We start from the raw sequence: 13722 nt of genomic DNA, 5'->3' as shown, positions 1-13722 counted from the left end.
AATACAATTATAAAAACTAAGAAAATGTCAGATGAATGGAGGAAAAGCACTTTAATACTTATATACAAAAATAAAGGAGATATTCAAAATTGTAATAACTATCGTGGAATTAAACTTATGAGTCATACAATGAAACTATGGGAAAGGATAGTTGAACAAAGATTAAGGTTAGAAACGAAGGTCTCAGAAAATCAATTTGTTTTTAAGCCTGGGATATCTACTACAAAAGCTATTTATCTTTTAAGAAGATTAATGGAAAAGAAGAGGGACTTGCATATGATATTTATTGACCTTGAGAAAGCATATGATAGGGTACCTAGGGAAGTCTATGCTGGGTTTTAGAAAAAGAAAGGATGTATGTAGTAGGTATACCGATCTCACTAAGGATATATACAATAGAGTAATGACTAGTGTAAGGACTATTGATGGAGAAACTAAAGAATTTCCAATCACCAAAGGTGTACATCAAGGATTTGCTTTGAGTCCTTATCTTTTTGATTTAGTGATGGACCAATTGACTAAGAGTATTCAAAAGGAAGTTTCATGGTGTATGTTGTTTGCAGATGATATTGTATTAATTGACGAAACGAGGGACGCAGTAGAGGCTGAGTTAGAATTATGGAGAGAAACTTTATAATCTAGAGGCTTTAGGATAAGTAGAAATAAGACAAAATATATGAAATGTAATTTGAGTAATGATAGGAGGAAAATTGGAGACAAAGTTAAACTTGATGATGAAGAAATAAATAGCACTTGTAGATTTCAATACCTTGAATCTATTATGCAAGCTGAAGGAGAAATTGAAGATGATGTAATGCATAGAGTCAAAGCAGGTTGGGTAAAATGGAGAAGCGCTTCAAGTGTGCTCTGTGATCGTAGAATACCCTTAAAATTGAAAGGGAAATTTTATAGGGCAGCTATAAGACCAGTTATGCTATATGGATCGGAATGTTGGGCGACGAAGAAACATAATATCCAAAAAGTAAAAGTTGTCGAGATGAGAATGCTTAGATGGATGAATGGTATAACATTGAAAGATAAATTAAGGAATGAACATATTCGCGGTAAGTTAGGTGTAGCTCTTATAGAAGATAAGATAAGGGAGGACGACTCAGATGGTATGGACACTTGCAACGTAGGCCACATAGTGAGCCAATGAGGAATAGTGAGTTAGTTACTGTGGGGGGTAGTAAAAAGGATAGGGGTATACCTAAAATAACTTGGGTGGAGATAGTGAGTAAGGATTTAATATCCCTGAATCTACCAAAAGAAATGATCCATGATCGCATAAATTGGCAGAAAAGGATTCATATAGCTGACCCCACCTAGTGGGACTAAGGCTTGGTTTTGTTGTTGTGTTGTTGCTAGGGCTTTCATTCTCATATGAATCTTAATGATAGGGAGACATATAAGCTTTATTCACTTCTTATTTTGTTAGATTCTTACTGGCTTTCTTATCATGGGGATGTAAGACTTAGGTGCTTGAATACTACCAGTATTTTTTTTTTTTTTTTTTGCAAGTGCTTTTATTCTCATCTTATTCACTCTACTCAGTCTTTTCCTCCTACCACCTAAATGTGGAAAGCTAAGATTCCCTCACAGGTTAAGGCTTTTTGGTGGATGACCATCCCTTAATAAAGTCAACACCAACAAAATCATTGTAACTTAGAAGACCTTGTATGGCTCTACCGCCTGATTTAAGTGCCATGTGCTATGCTATTGACAAGGATCATGCTTGCTTTTTTTCTTCACTGCTCAATTGCTTGGAGTTCATGGATCAAGTTTTTTGTCTTGTTCAAGGAGTGTTGGGTAGGCGCCAACTCTTTGGAAGACTTTTTGCTAAGTGGGACATTTGATGGTGTAGTGTTTGCCATTCTATAGGATATTTAGCTCAAGCAGAATAATTTTTTTGAAGCCAAGCTTCATCTACTGTTCGTTTGTCAAGTTATTTTAGCAATGTGGCTCTATGATATTCATTGCAATTCGAAGGCTTTGATAGCCTAATTTTCATTTTCTTTTTTCTTTTTGCTTCTTTTTGATATATTTTGAGAGGATATCATCCTACTTGTAAATTGTTTCTTTTTCATATAGTACTCTCTTTCTATCAACGTAAATGTGTTACTGCTGCATGTACCGATCTTATAGATGCAATACTTTAAACTAGATTTTACATTAATTCCAAGACACATATTGGTCATTGAGAAGCAGCTAAATAATATGTAGGAGAAGAAGTATGATAACCCCATCACACAAACACGCTATAGTTGAGAAAATGTACATAGAAATTGATCTCAATAAAACAACAGACTTCACTTTCATTGCATCTTGATTACAATCCCAATTCTCATATAAGGACATTGGACAATTACCATATTGATCACAATGATATGCCACCATCAACCCCACATCCAGGATAAGTTTTCCAAGAGCTTTAAAAACTGCAAAATTATAGCCAATATTCAGCAAGCAACAATTTAATGCATGAGGGAGTTGAACGCTAAATCATGCCAACATGATGTCTAAAGATCAATGGGCATGAAAATGAAGGGCACAAATACAAATTAACATGATCGATATACTAAATCAATCTAAAACAGCACACCAAAGAGTAGCTAACAATAAAAAATTCCATTCAAAAGGACAAACAAGTGTCACAAACCAACCCAATATAACAATTATTTACACCAGGGAAGCTTGAACTAAGATATTTTATGACCATTTCTCAGCAACGAGAAATCGCAAATCTTGCTAATATAGATTGTGAGACAACAACAACAACAAAACCAAGCCTTAAGTCCCACTAGATGGGATCGCCTATATGAATCCTTTTCCGCCAATTTATGCGATCATGGACCATTTATTTTGACAGATTCAGGGATATTAAATCCTTACTCACTATCTCCTCCCAAGTTATTTTAGGTCTACCCCTACCCCTTTTACTGCCTCCCACAGTAATTAACTCACTCTTCCTCACTGGTGCACTATATGGCCTACGTTGCAAGTGTCTATACCATTTGAGTCATCCCTCCCTTATCTTATCATCTATAGGAGCTACACCTAACTTACCGCGAATATGTTCATTCCTTAATTTATCTTTCAATGTTATACCACTCATCCATCTAAGCATTCTCGGCAACTTTTACTTTTTGAATATTATGTTTCTTCGTCACCCAACATTCCGATCCATATATCATAGCTGGTCTTATAGCTGTCTTATAAAACTTCCCTTTCAATTTTAAGGGTATTCTACAATCACAAAAGCACACTTGAAGCACTTCTCCATTTTACCCAACCTGCTTTAACTCTATGCATTACATCGTCTTCAATTTCTCCTTCAACTTGCATAATAGATCCAAGGTATCGAAATCTACAAGTGCTATTCAAGTTTAACTTTGTCTCCAGTATTCCTCCTATCATTACTAAAGCCAGGGAAAAAAACAAAAAGCCAGTCCAGTTCACTAAGGAGAATCGGTAGCATCACAAGAAGGATTGTGATTCTATGATTCTACCTACAATTTTGTGATTCTACTTGCAATTCTACCTGATCTCGAGTCTGTACACAATCTTAATCATGATTTTGATAACCATGGTTGTCAAAATCATGTCACTCTCAATTTGAACAGCACAATTCAACCCAATTCACTAGCCTACAATTCAAATTAGTACGCAAATTGAAATAAGCAAGAGCGGACCTTGAATCTCATTGTTCTCAATTTGAATCTTAAGATTCATGGATCAATAAGTTTCCCATCTGACCCAAATCCAAAAGACCCAAGTAGTTCCCAATAAAATCCAGCAATTCAAAAAATCACTACGTTTTAATGGGAAGAAAAAAAACCTTATCCAAAGACCCTCAAAATCAAAATAAACAAAATGTTTCAATTTTTTATCAAGCCTCCATTTGTTTGATTCTCTTTCACTCATTTTGAAAGTAGAGTTGTTTAGATATGGAAACATTTAATGTTTTGACATTTCTAAGGTAATTTACTTTTACTTTTTCTATTTTTCTAATAAATAGTAAACATTTTTTCATCCACACAAAGATTAGGGTATACGATCATTCAATTTCATCAATATTTTTCATTGTTTTTATGAATTTTATTTGTTTTAGATATGTACATTGCCGCACAACAGATATTTTGAATTTGTCCTAAATCTTAAGATTTGATTCAATTCTTGATTCTCAATTCACAAAATTAAGACTTCAATGCACAATTTGAATCCAATTTGACAACTAATCAGTACAGTTCACACAAGGCTTCAGCATGTGGAGGGGCTTCCTTATCAGAAAAAGGAGGCGTTATAATTGGCAAGGGTCTCAGGCTGCACAGGGAGTAGTGAAAGTATGTTGGGGGGACAAGTGGGTCAACTGCGTTTGAAATAAATCTTCTTCTGGTGGGTTAAATGGTGCTCGAAAGAGAAATTGGCATAATAGTTATGAGGTGTCAGAGAGATTTCTGTGGAGACTGCTGGTTGTGGAAGCTCTCAAATGGAGCAGGAGCTTTAGTTTGCTGGAGTTCAGGTTAAGGATCGATTTCCCAATGGATTGCAGACTGAGGTGTAAGTAAATCTGGGGATAGTATTGTGGGAATAAAAGTGCACAGGATAATTGTACACACATTGGAAAGCATGGCAGGAAGGGCTAGGTTAGAAAAGTTCTCTTGTTAATGATCAAAAGAATTCTATTTTGGGGGTAAATTCTTGAAAGAAATACAGATGGGAATTTTTGTATTGAGGAGTCTCTGACCTCATATAAGATTCACTCAGAGAAGGAGGGCAATGAAGGAAGTATGTACTGAGGAGGAAAATAAATAGGGTGATAATCGGAAAAAGAGAGTATGATGGTGATTTTGTCTGTGATAGTGATTTATTATTGGATAAGTTTTGTTAACGGAGATAATTCAGGCCATTACGCTGTAAATAATGCTGATTAGGCTGTAAATAATGCTGAAAATCTGGCAGCATTTAAGTGCTGAAAATCAGGCAATTAGGCTGTAAATAATGCAGAAAATCTGGCAGCATTTATGTGCTGAAAATCAGGCAACAACTATGTAAATCTCTTCTATATAATGAAAGCAAACCTGAAGGAAAGTGCATTCAGACCAAAATTAACATGGTATCAGAGCCCCTCTTTTGATTCCGTCATTTTGGTCTTAATCACTGGGTGCGATTCTCATCACTGTTTTTTTTTTTTTTTTTTTTTTCTCTCTTGGTTTCAGCAAGTTCTTTCTTGCTTTTCGTGGGCGTCAGCCTTCTTTGTCGTGTCAACTTTGGTGGTTTTGAGTTTTGTTTGGGGCTGCCAGAATTTTTTTTTTAGTTGCACACGCTGTCCTTCGTTGCAGGCTACTCATCTCAGCGTTTTTTTTCTTGTGGTGGCTGTGCATCTTTGTGGCTGTCAGCAGTTTCTGTGATGCTCAGCAGCTTCAATTCCTCCTGGTGTCATCAACGAAGGTGCTGTGTTGTGTCGTTTTTCACACAGGGCAGGTATTTCAAATTAGGCTTCCGCGTTTGATCTGGTTTTTTTTATTTCTGCTGGGCTTTTGTAATCTGGTTGTATCTGTGGACCTCTTATTATTTGGATTTGGACCTGATTTGAGTTAGGCTTGCCGTTTATTTGGTTGATTGCTTGGGCTTTTTTTTTTAGTGCCTTTCATCATGTCTACTGAAAAGACTATTGTTCGATTTACTGGAAATAATTTCTCTACGTGGGAATTCCAATTTAAAATGTTCTTGAAAGGGAACGAATTATCAAATCATATTGATAGTTCTGCTCAAGTTCCCACTGATGAAAAGGAATTTGCTTAATGGGAGGTCAAGGATGCTAAGGTGATCTCTTGGCTTTTGGGGATGATTGAGTCTCACCTTGTGACCAATCTTCGCTGTTTTACTACGGCTCATGCTATGTGGGATTATCTCCACCGTATTTACCACCAAGATCACAGTGCTCGGAAGCTCCAATTGGAGTTGGAAATTAGTAAGTACAGTCGAGGTAATTTACCTATTGAACAATTTTATTCTCTTTTTATTAATCTTTGGAGTGAGTATTCTACTATTGTTCATGCTAAGGTTCCCCCTACGGCACTCGCGGCTCTTCAAGCATTCATGCTGAGAGTCAACATGATCAGTTTTTTATGAAACTTTGACCTGAATTTGAGCCTATTAGAGCCAGTTTATTGAACTGTAATCCGGTTCCTTCTTTGGACATTTGCTTGGGAGATTTATTGCGTGAAGAAGAGCGGTTATCCACTCAGATGGGTATCACTTCTGAGAAGGTATTTTCTGAGGCAATGAATGTAGCATAAGCAGCACAAAGGAGAGGGAGGAACAAGTTGCAGTGTTTCAGTTGCAAGGAGTTTGGTCATATTGCTTGTAACTGTCCTAAGAAAGTTTATAACTACTCCAATAAAGAAGGTCATATCATCAAAGACTGTCGAGTGCAGCCTCGAAATCGCCAATCCCACATTTCAGGCTGCTGTTCAGTCCTCTTCTTCTTCTTCTGCGCCACCCACTGTAAGCTCTGGCTCGTCTGTTCTCACACCAGCAATGGTCCAAAAGATGATTGTGTCTGCTTTTACAGCCTTAGGCCTACAAGGTACGGCTACTAACTCAACTTCTTAGATTGTTGATTCGGGCGCTTCTAATCATATGACTAGTAATATGACGGGTCTCCATGGTATTCATAAGTATAGAGGCACGCAAAATAATTAGATTGCTGATGGCAGTACTCTTCCAATTATTGTTGTTGATAATTTGGGCTCTTCCAACTATTGCTGCAAGGTACGGCTACTAACTCAACTTCTTGGATTGTTGATTAGGGCGCTTCTAATCATATGACTGCTAATATCACGGGTCTCCATGGTGCTCGTAAGTATAGAGGCAAGCAAAATATTTAGATTGTTGATGGCAGTACTCTTATAATTACTGTTGTTGGTAATTTGGGCTCTTTATTTCGCGATGTTTTTGTCTCTCTTGAATTGTCTACCAATTTGATTTCTATTGGACAATTGGTAGATAATAACTGTGATGTTCATTTTTCTTGTGGTGGTTGTCTTGTGTGGAATCAGGTGTCGAGGGTGGTGATCGCAAGGGGGCCTAATGTGGGACGTTTATTCCCTTTACAGTTTTCTATTCCTAATGTTGTTTCTCTTGCTTGTATGGCAACAACCAATAATAATGAAGTCTGGCATAAGAAATTGGGTCATCCTAATTCTATTGTCTTGGCTCAACTTATGAAACATGGTTTTTTGGGCAATAAAGATTCCTTTTCTTCTTCTCCTGTATCTTTTGATTGTGCTACTTGTCTTGGTAAAAGCAAAACTTTACCTTTTCTTGCGCATGGTAGCCGTTCTTCTAATTGCTTTGAGATTGTGCATAGAAATGTTTCGGGTGTGAGTCCTGTTATTTCTCATCATCCGTATTGTTATTTTGTGACGTTTATTGATGATTATAGTCGATTCACTTGGATATATTTTCTCCGCTCTAAAGCTAACATGGTTTCTTTCTTCCAAAAATTTGTTGTGTTTGTCGAGACACAGTTCAGTGCTGATATCAAAACTTTACTCTCCGACTCAGGGGGGGAGTACATGTCTTATTCTTTTTAGACTTTTCTTTTGCAAAAGGGGATCATTTCTCATCCTACTTGTCCTCATACCCCTCAACAAAATGGAATCACTGAGCGTAAGAATCGTCATCTCTTAGATGTTGTTCGTACTTTGATTGATTCTTCTGTACCTTCTAAGTTCTGGGTAGAAGCTTTTCCATTGCTGTCTATTTGATCAATCGTTTGCCTACTGCCACTCTAAATTATGATTCCCCCTATTTTCGATTATTTGGCATATCTCCTGAGTATCAATCCTTTCATACTTTTGGGTGTGTTTGTTTTGTTCATCTACCACCTGTTGAGCGTCACAAGCTTGCTGCCCAATCTGTCACGTGTGCCTTTGTGGGATATAGTCCTACTCAGAAAGGATTTGTTTCTTATGGTGCTCATGCAAACAAATTCCGAATCTCCCGGAATGTGATTTTCTTCGAAAATCAATATTTCTTTCAGTCTCAGGTTATTTCTGATACTCCTATTACTCTTCTTCCCGCTTTTGATGATGTGTCTTCTTCTATAGAGCTATTTAAACCAGGTGTGGTGTATCATCGACGTCCTCCTCCTTCTTCAATGCCCCTTCCAAACGCAGATCCGTCATCTAATTCTGCGGTTCCTCGGTGCTCCACCCGGGTTACACATCCACTGGATAGGAATGGTTTTCCTCATACCTCACTTACTGCCACTCTCGGCACTGTTTTTGTTCCTCAATCATATACCCACGCAGCCACCCAAGCATGTTGGAAGTAGGCCATGCAAGAAGAAATTCAAGCTCATCAAGATAATCACACTTGGGATCTTGTGACCTGTCCCTCTGGCGTCAAACCTATTGGTTGTAAAAGGATGTACTCAATCAAGTATCGGTCTGATGGGTCACTGGACAGATATAAGGCCCGTATCGTGGCTTTTGGGAACCAGCAGGAGTATGGTATTGATTATGAAGATACTTTTGCACCTATTGCCAAAATGACTACTGTGCAGATTATCTTGGCACTCGCAGCATCACAAGGGCAGTCTCTCCAGCAGATGGATGTGAAGAATGCTTTTCTACATGGGGATTTGAAGGAAGAAATCTATATGTCTCCACCTCCCGGCATGTTTGTCACACCTTCCTCAGAGGTTTGTCAGCTATGCCGATCCTTGTATGGACTGAAACAGGGCTCCGCGTGCATGGTTTGATAAATTTCGTTCCACCCTGCTTGCTTTTCATTTTACTCAAAGTTAGTTTCATTCCTCTCTTTTTCTTCACAAGACTTCTAGAGGAATTGTATTGCTTCTGGTATATGTTGATGACATTGTAATTACTAGCTCTGATACTGAGTTAATTAAGCAATTACAACAGCATCTCAAGGCATCTTTTCGCATGAAAGATCTTGGTCTCTTGCAGTACTTTCTTGGCCTTTAGGTGCAGCTTACTCTGACTGGTATGTTGTTACACCAGCACAAATACACACAAGAAGTGATTTCATTGGCTGGTCTCCAATTGGGTAATTCTGTTCTTACTCCCTTGGAGGTAAATATTAAGCGTCGTCAAGAGGAACGCGAGTTTCTATCAGATCCATCCTTGTATCGGCAGCTTGTTGGGAGTTTGAACTACTTAACGATTACTCAACCTAATATTTCTTTTGTTGTGCAACAAGTCAGTCGATTTATGCAGGCTCCCCTACATCTTCATTTAGCCGCTGTTCGCTGCATTATCCGATATCTAAAGGGCACCTCTACATAGGGGTTGTTCTTTCCTAAGGAATCTTCCTTACAGTTGGTGGGGTATAGTGACGCTGATTGGGTCGGATGTGCAGAAACTCGTCGCTTTGTTACTGGCTGGTGCATGTTCTTAGGCAATTCACTCATTTCTTGGAAGAGTAAGAAGCAAGACAAAGTTTCCAAATCCTCCACAAAGTCTGAGTATCGTGCCATGTCTTATGCATGCTCTGAGATCACATGGCTTCGTGGGTTACTGGGTGAACTTGGTTTTTCTCAGCTTCATTCCACTCCTCTTCATGCTGATAATACTAGTACTATTCAGATCGCCACTAATCCTGTCTTCAATGAGCATACGAAACATATCGAAGTCGATTGCCATTCCATACATTAATCCTTTGACAAAAGAGTGATTACCGTTCCTCACATTTCCACCAAACATCAAACTGCAGACATATTCACTAAAGCTCTTTCTCAGCACCGGCATCAGCTCTTGGTTGACAAATTGATGCTTCTTGATTTACCAGCATCAATTTGAGGGGCGATGTTAACAGAGATAATTCATACAATTAGGCTGTAAATAATGCTGATTAGGCTGTAAATAATGCTGAAAATATGGCAGCATTTAAGTGCTGAAGATCAGGCAACAACTATGTAAATCTCTTCTATATAATGAAAGAAAACCTGATGGAAAGTGCATTCAGACCAAAATTAACATGTTTTGTGATCAATGTGGATATGTTACTGATTTCTTTTTTTTATATAACAAAAGAATAAATTCATTGATAGATTGAGAATCTACTGGAGAATAAGACATCTCTTTAAGAAAATCTCGGATAATCTAGATAAAAAACAAAGAAGAAAAGCAGAAAGCAAAGAAGACAAAACAAAAAAAGGAAAAGTGCATGCTAACAATTCAACAAAAAAAGCCAATTATGCTCAAAATATGAAAATCCTTGATTTCAAGGGGGAACTTTGGCCTTCCGAATAGCTTTGTAAAGAGGAAAGAATCAATACTAGTCAAAAAAAAAAAATCACAAAAGAAGATTTTCAAGAATAAACCCCCCAAGGAATCCAAAGACCAGGACCGACTATCCACTTCCAAAGAACCCCACAATTATTCAACAAGACTAACAAAGAGGATAACTCTTCCATCTTATGATCATTCAAGGACTTCTTGACAGTGAAAAATCCAAGAAGGTAAAGGAACACCTGAATCAACAACAAAAGAAGAAATGGAACCACTCTGCCCTAAGCTCAAATGAAAGAGATGAGGAGAAGAGGTGGACAACCAATGAGCTTTCCAAAAATTAACATTACAACCCCTACCAACAATAACTTAGTATGAGGAATAAAGAGGGTATAAATACGAGAGAGCTTTCCACTAACTTTCCGAAGAACATCTAGATCCCAAATTAGTATCTTACCAATCTCAACTAGTCAAAACTTGCTTTTAACAACTCTATGACACAAGGAAGAATCCTTTAGAAAGAACCGGCAAAGCAATCTGTCCAAGAGAGTTGTGTTTCTAGACACTAAATTTCTAAGAGCCAAACGACCCTCCTATTTAGACCTACACACCACCTCCCACCTCACCAACAAATCCTTGAAGCCCCCTAACCCCAACCATAGAAAATCTCTCATTATTCTCTCAATCTTACTAGCTACTGCCAAAAACAAACTTTCTTGGGGATGGTCACATGTATCTCCATCTCCTAGTGAAGGTTTGGAGGGTGGATCTATTTTGAGGATGATGGTTAGGGTGAAGAACTGCTAGTGACTAGTCAATGTAAGGATGGGATTCCAACCCCCCCCCCCCCCCCCAAAAAAAAAAAATCATAGCTCAATAGTTGATATATAAGAGGGGATCGTGGGTGGCTGATCCTGGAGGGAATCAAATTCATTTGGAAACTAGCAAAAGAAAACGAGGAAAGGACAGAGTGAATTAGCAATTTTGCAATGCTCTATCAACTATGATGGAAAGGGTTTGAAGAGGGGTTTTCCTATTTAGAGCTTGTTAGGTTTCTTTTACTTTTTTGCCTTTTTCTTTTTGGTTGTTTTCCTTTTTTGAGGATCTCTCATCCTCTCCTAGGTTGTAATTTCACTCCTCTTATTATATCTTTTGATATCCAAGAAAGGGGAAAGGCCACTTTACTTGCAGGAAAATAAATAACCCCTACTTTTATTTATTAATTTATTTTTCATAATATATATATATATATATATTACATCAATATTTTCCTTTCTGCAAAGATTAAAGAGAAAAATGACATTGTTTGACATCCCCTCCTATCACAAACTGAGTATTTCACACCTTGTGAAGGATCATGCAACACTAGCTAAAGCACACTTGCTTAACCAGTTAGCCAAAGTTTACCAAGGTTTACCAACAAAACACATTCATAACAGTTGAATGAAATGTAAGTGAAAGCAATAAGCAATTCACAAAAATAATGGCAAGCAAGAGGAAAACATTGAAGCAATGTAATTCATTAAACAACACCTCCGTTAACAACATACGTCTAGCGAGGGAGGCAAGTAAGCTAAACACGATTACAATGACTAGTGAGTTTTACAAGATTGAAGAACACTCACCCTCCCCCTAAAGAGCTTTCTATGCTGATCTAACTTTGGCGCTAGGAAACATCAAACTGTCCAAGGAATAATACTCCCATTTTTACACTAGGACAGAAATACCCTTAAAGCAATAAGGCTATACTAGTATTTGCATGATGGTAACCCATCCCATGTACATGAGAAAAGCGGTCACATGCAAGCACAATGCCCTAAGGCCTAAACAAAATCTTGGCTTGTGAACCTCCCCCACTTATGCAGTTGACATCCTCATAGACTTTGGCACTAGGTACTCTTCAACTTTGTCCTCGAACAATTGCATGTCTTCCGTAGAAATCCAACTGATTTCTTCATCTCCAAAGCCTTTCCACTCACTAAGAACTCATGTCGCTTTATCCTTGATGATGTGAACTCTCTATCTATAAGGATGACTTTGACTACTCTTCTATCAGGTTGCGCAACCTTTATTGATGTTCTGATTGATTGACTTCTACTTGGATATTCAGTGTTGCGTTGAATGGCATGAGGCAACTAATGAAACACAAGATGCACCTTCATCCAAGCTAGAGGATCAACATCATAAGAGGCTTTCCCGACTTTAGCCAAGATGGGGGTTGGTCCTTCATATTTGTGAATTAGCCTCCTATCTCGTCCCTGTAGTGACCTGATCCGTCCAAGATTAAGCTTAACAAGCACCAAGTCACCCGTGTTGAAGTGCAACAGTCTTCTCCCTTAATCTACCCACCTCTTCATCCGTTTGGAAGCTTTCTCCAAGTAAGCTCAAGCAATCTCTGCAATTTAACTCCATTCTTTGGTTAAAATGTATGCTCTAGGACTCTTTCCTCTATACCGCTTGTCCACTATGTGAGGTAACAATAGTTGCTAGCCTATAACAAGCTCGAAACGATTCTTGTTGGTTGTTGAGCTTTTTTGGGCATTGAAATAGAACTAAGCCACATCAAGTAGTTGCACCCAATTCTTTTAGTTTGCATTGATAAAATGTCGCGAGTACTCTTCTAGTAGCTCATTGAATCTCTCCATTTGTCCATCTGTCTGTGGATAATAACTTGAAGAAATGTCAAGCTACGAATTGAGGATTCTAAAAAGTTTGTCCAAAAGTTACTAGTGCATCTTAAATCTCAGTCACTGATTATGTCTACGAGAACACCCCAATACTTCACAATATGTTTGAAAACAATTGTGCCATCTCCTCCATCAGAAAATACTTTGGTGCAGGTATGAAGGTACCATAGTTCGAAAACCTGTCTATGACCACAACTGTACACCTTGCATCTTCGACTCCAGACAGGTTGGTGATGCAATCTTGTGAGACACTCCCATAATCCGGTTGGTATAGGTAGGGGCTCTAGCAGCCCTATAATCTTCCTCTACTCCACCTTGTCTTGTTGGCAAGTGAGACAAGTTCGGGTATAATCAACCACATCATCACACATGTGAGGCAAATAATACCTCTGTTTCACCAATACTAAAGTGCAATTCCATCCTGGATACCCACATAGTATCATAACACTCTCTCAACATTGTCTTGTTCAGATCTCCAGCTTATGGCAGAAAGAGCTAGTTACCATGTGTCATCAACAATCCATCTTCCAGCCATAACTATCGGGTTTTACCCTTTTCTATCAGCTTTATGAGGTTCTGGACCACTGGGTCTTTGACAAGGTTCTCCTTGATGCATTCCTGCATTGCCTTCCTAACCATACTTATCGTCAAGTGAGTTACCACCTATAAGGCCGCCAGCTTGACCTTCCTACTACAACATGTTTCATCCACCCCACCTTGTGCTCGAACAAGAAATCAAACTCTGGCAGTTTTCTTGCCAACACCCCGAC

The 13722-nt window shown here is 38.3% G+C and overlaps 1 protein-coding gene across 4 annotated transcripts in view; it reads right to left on the bottom strand.

Moving 5' to 3' along the window:
* Positions 1–13722, bottom strand: part of LOC131157673 (uncharacterized) — a 109821-nt gene that overhangs the window by 63903 nt on the left and 32196 nt on the right. For 3 of the 4 annotated variants that reach the window (XR_009137305.1, XM_058112002.1, XM_058112004.1), the window contains exon 8: positions 2370–2438. The exons of the other annotated variant lie outside the window; for it this stretch is intronic. Coding sequence is in view for 2 of the 3 variants with exons in the window: in XM_058112002.1 (XP_057967985.1) it covers positions 2370–2438 (69 nt within the window). In the remaining variant the exon portion in view is untranslated. The remainder of the gene's footprint in view (positions 1–2369; positions 2439–13722) is intronic. 4 annotated transcript variants of the gene reach the window in all.

Source organism: Malania oleifera, chromosome 6 (genome assembly GCF_029873635.1).
Source record: "Malania oleifera isolate guangnan ecotype guangnan chromosome 6, ASM2987363v1, whole genome shotgun sequence".
NCBI classification, from domain to species: domain Eukaryota; kingdom Viridiplantae; phylum Streptophyta; class Magnoliopsida; order Santalales; family Ximeniaceae; genus Malania; species Malania oleifera.
This window is presented reverse-complemented; position numbering and strand designations above follow the sequence as displayed.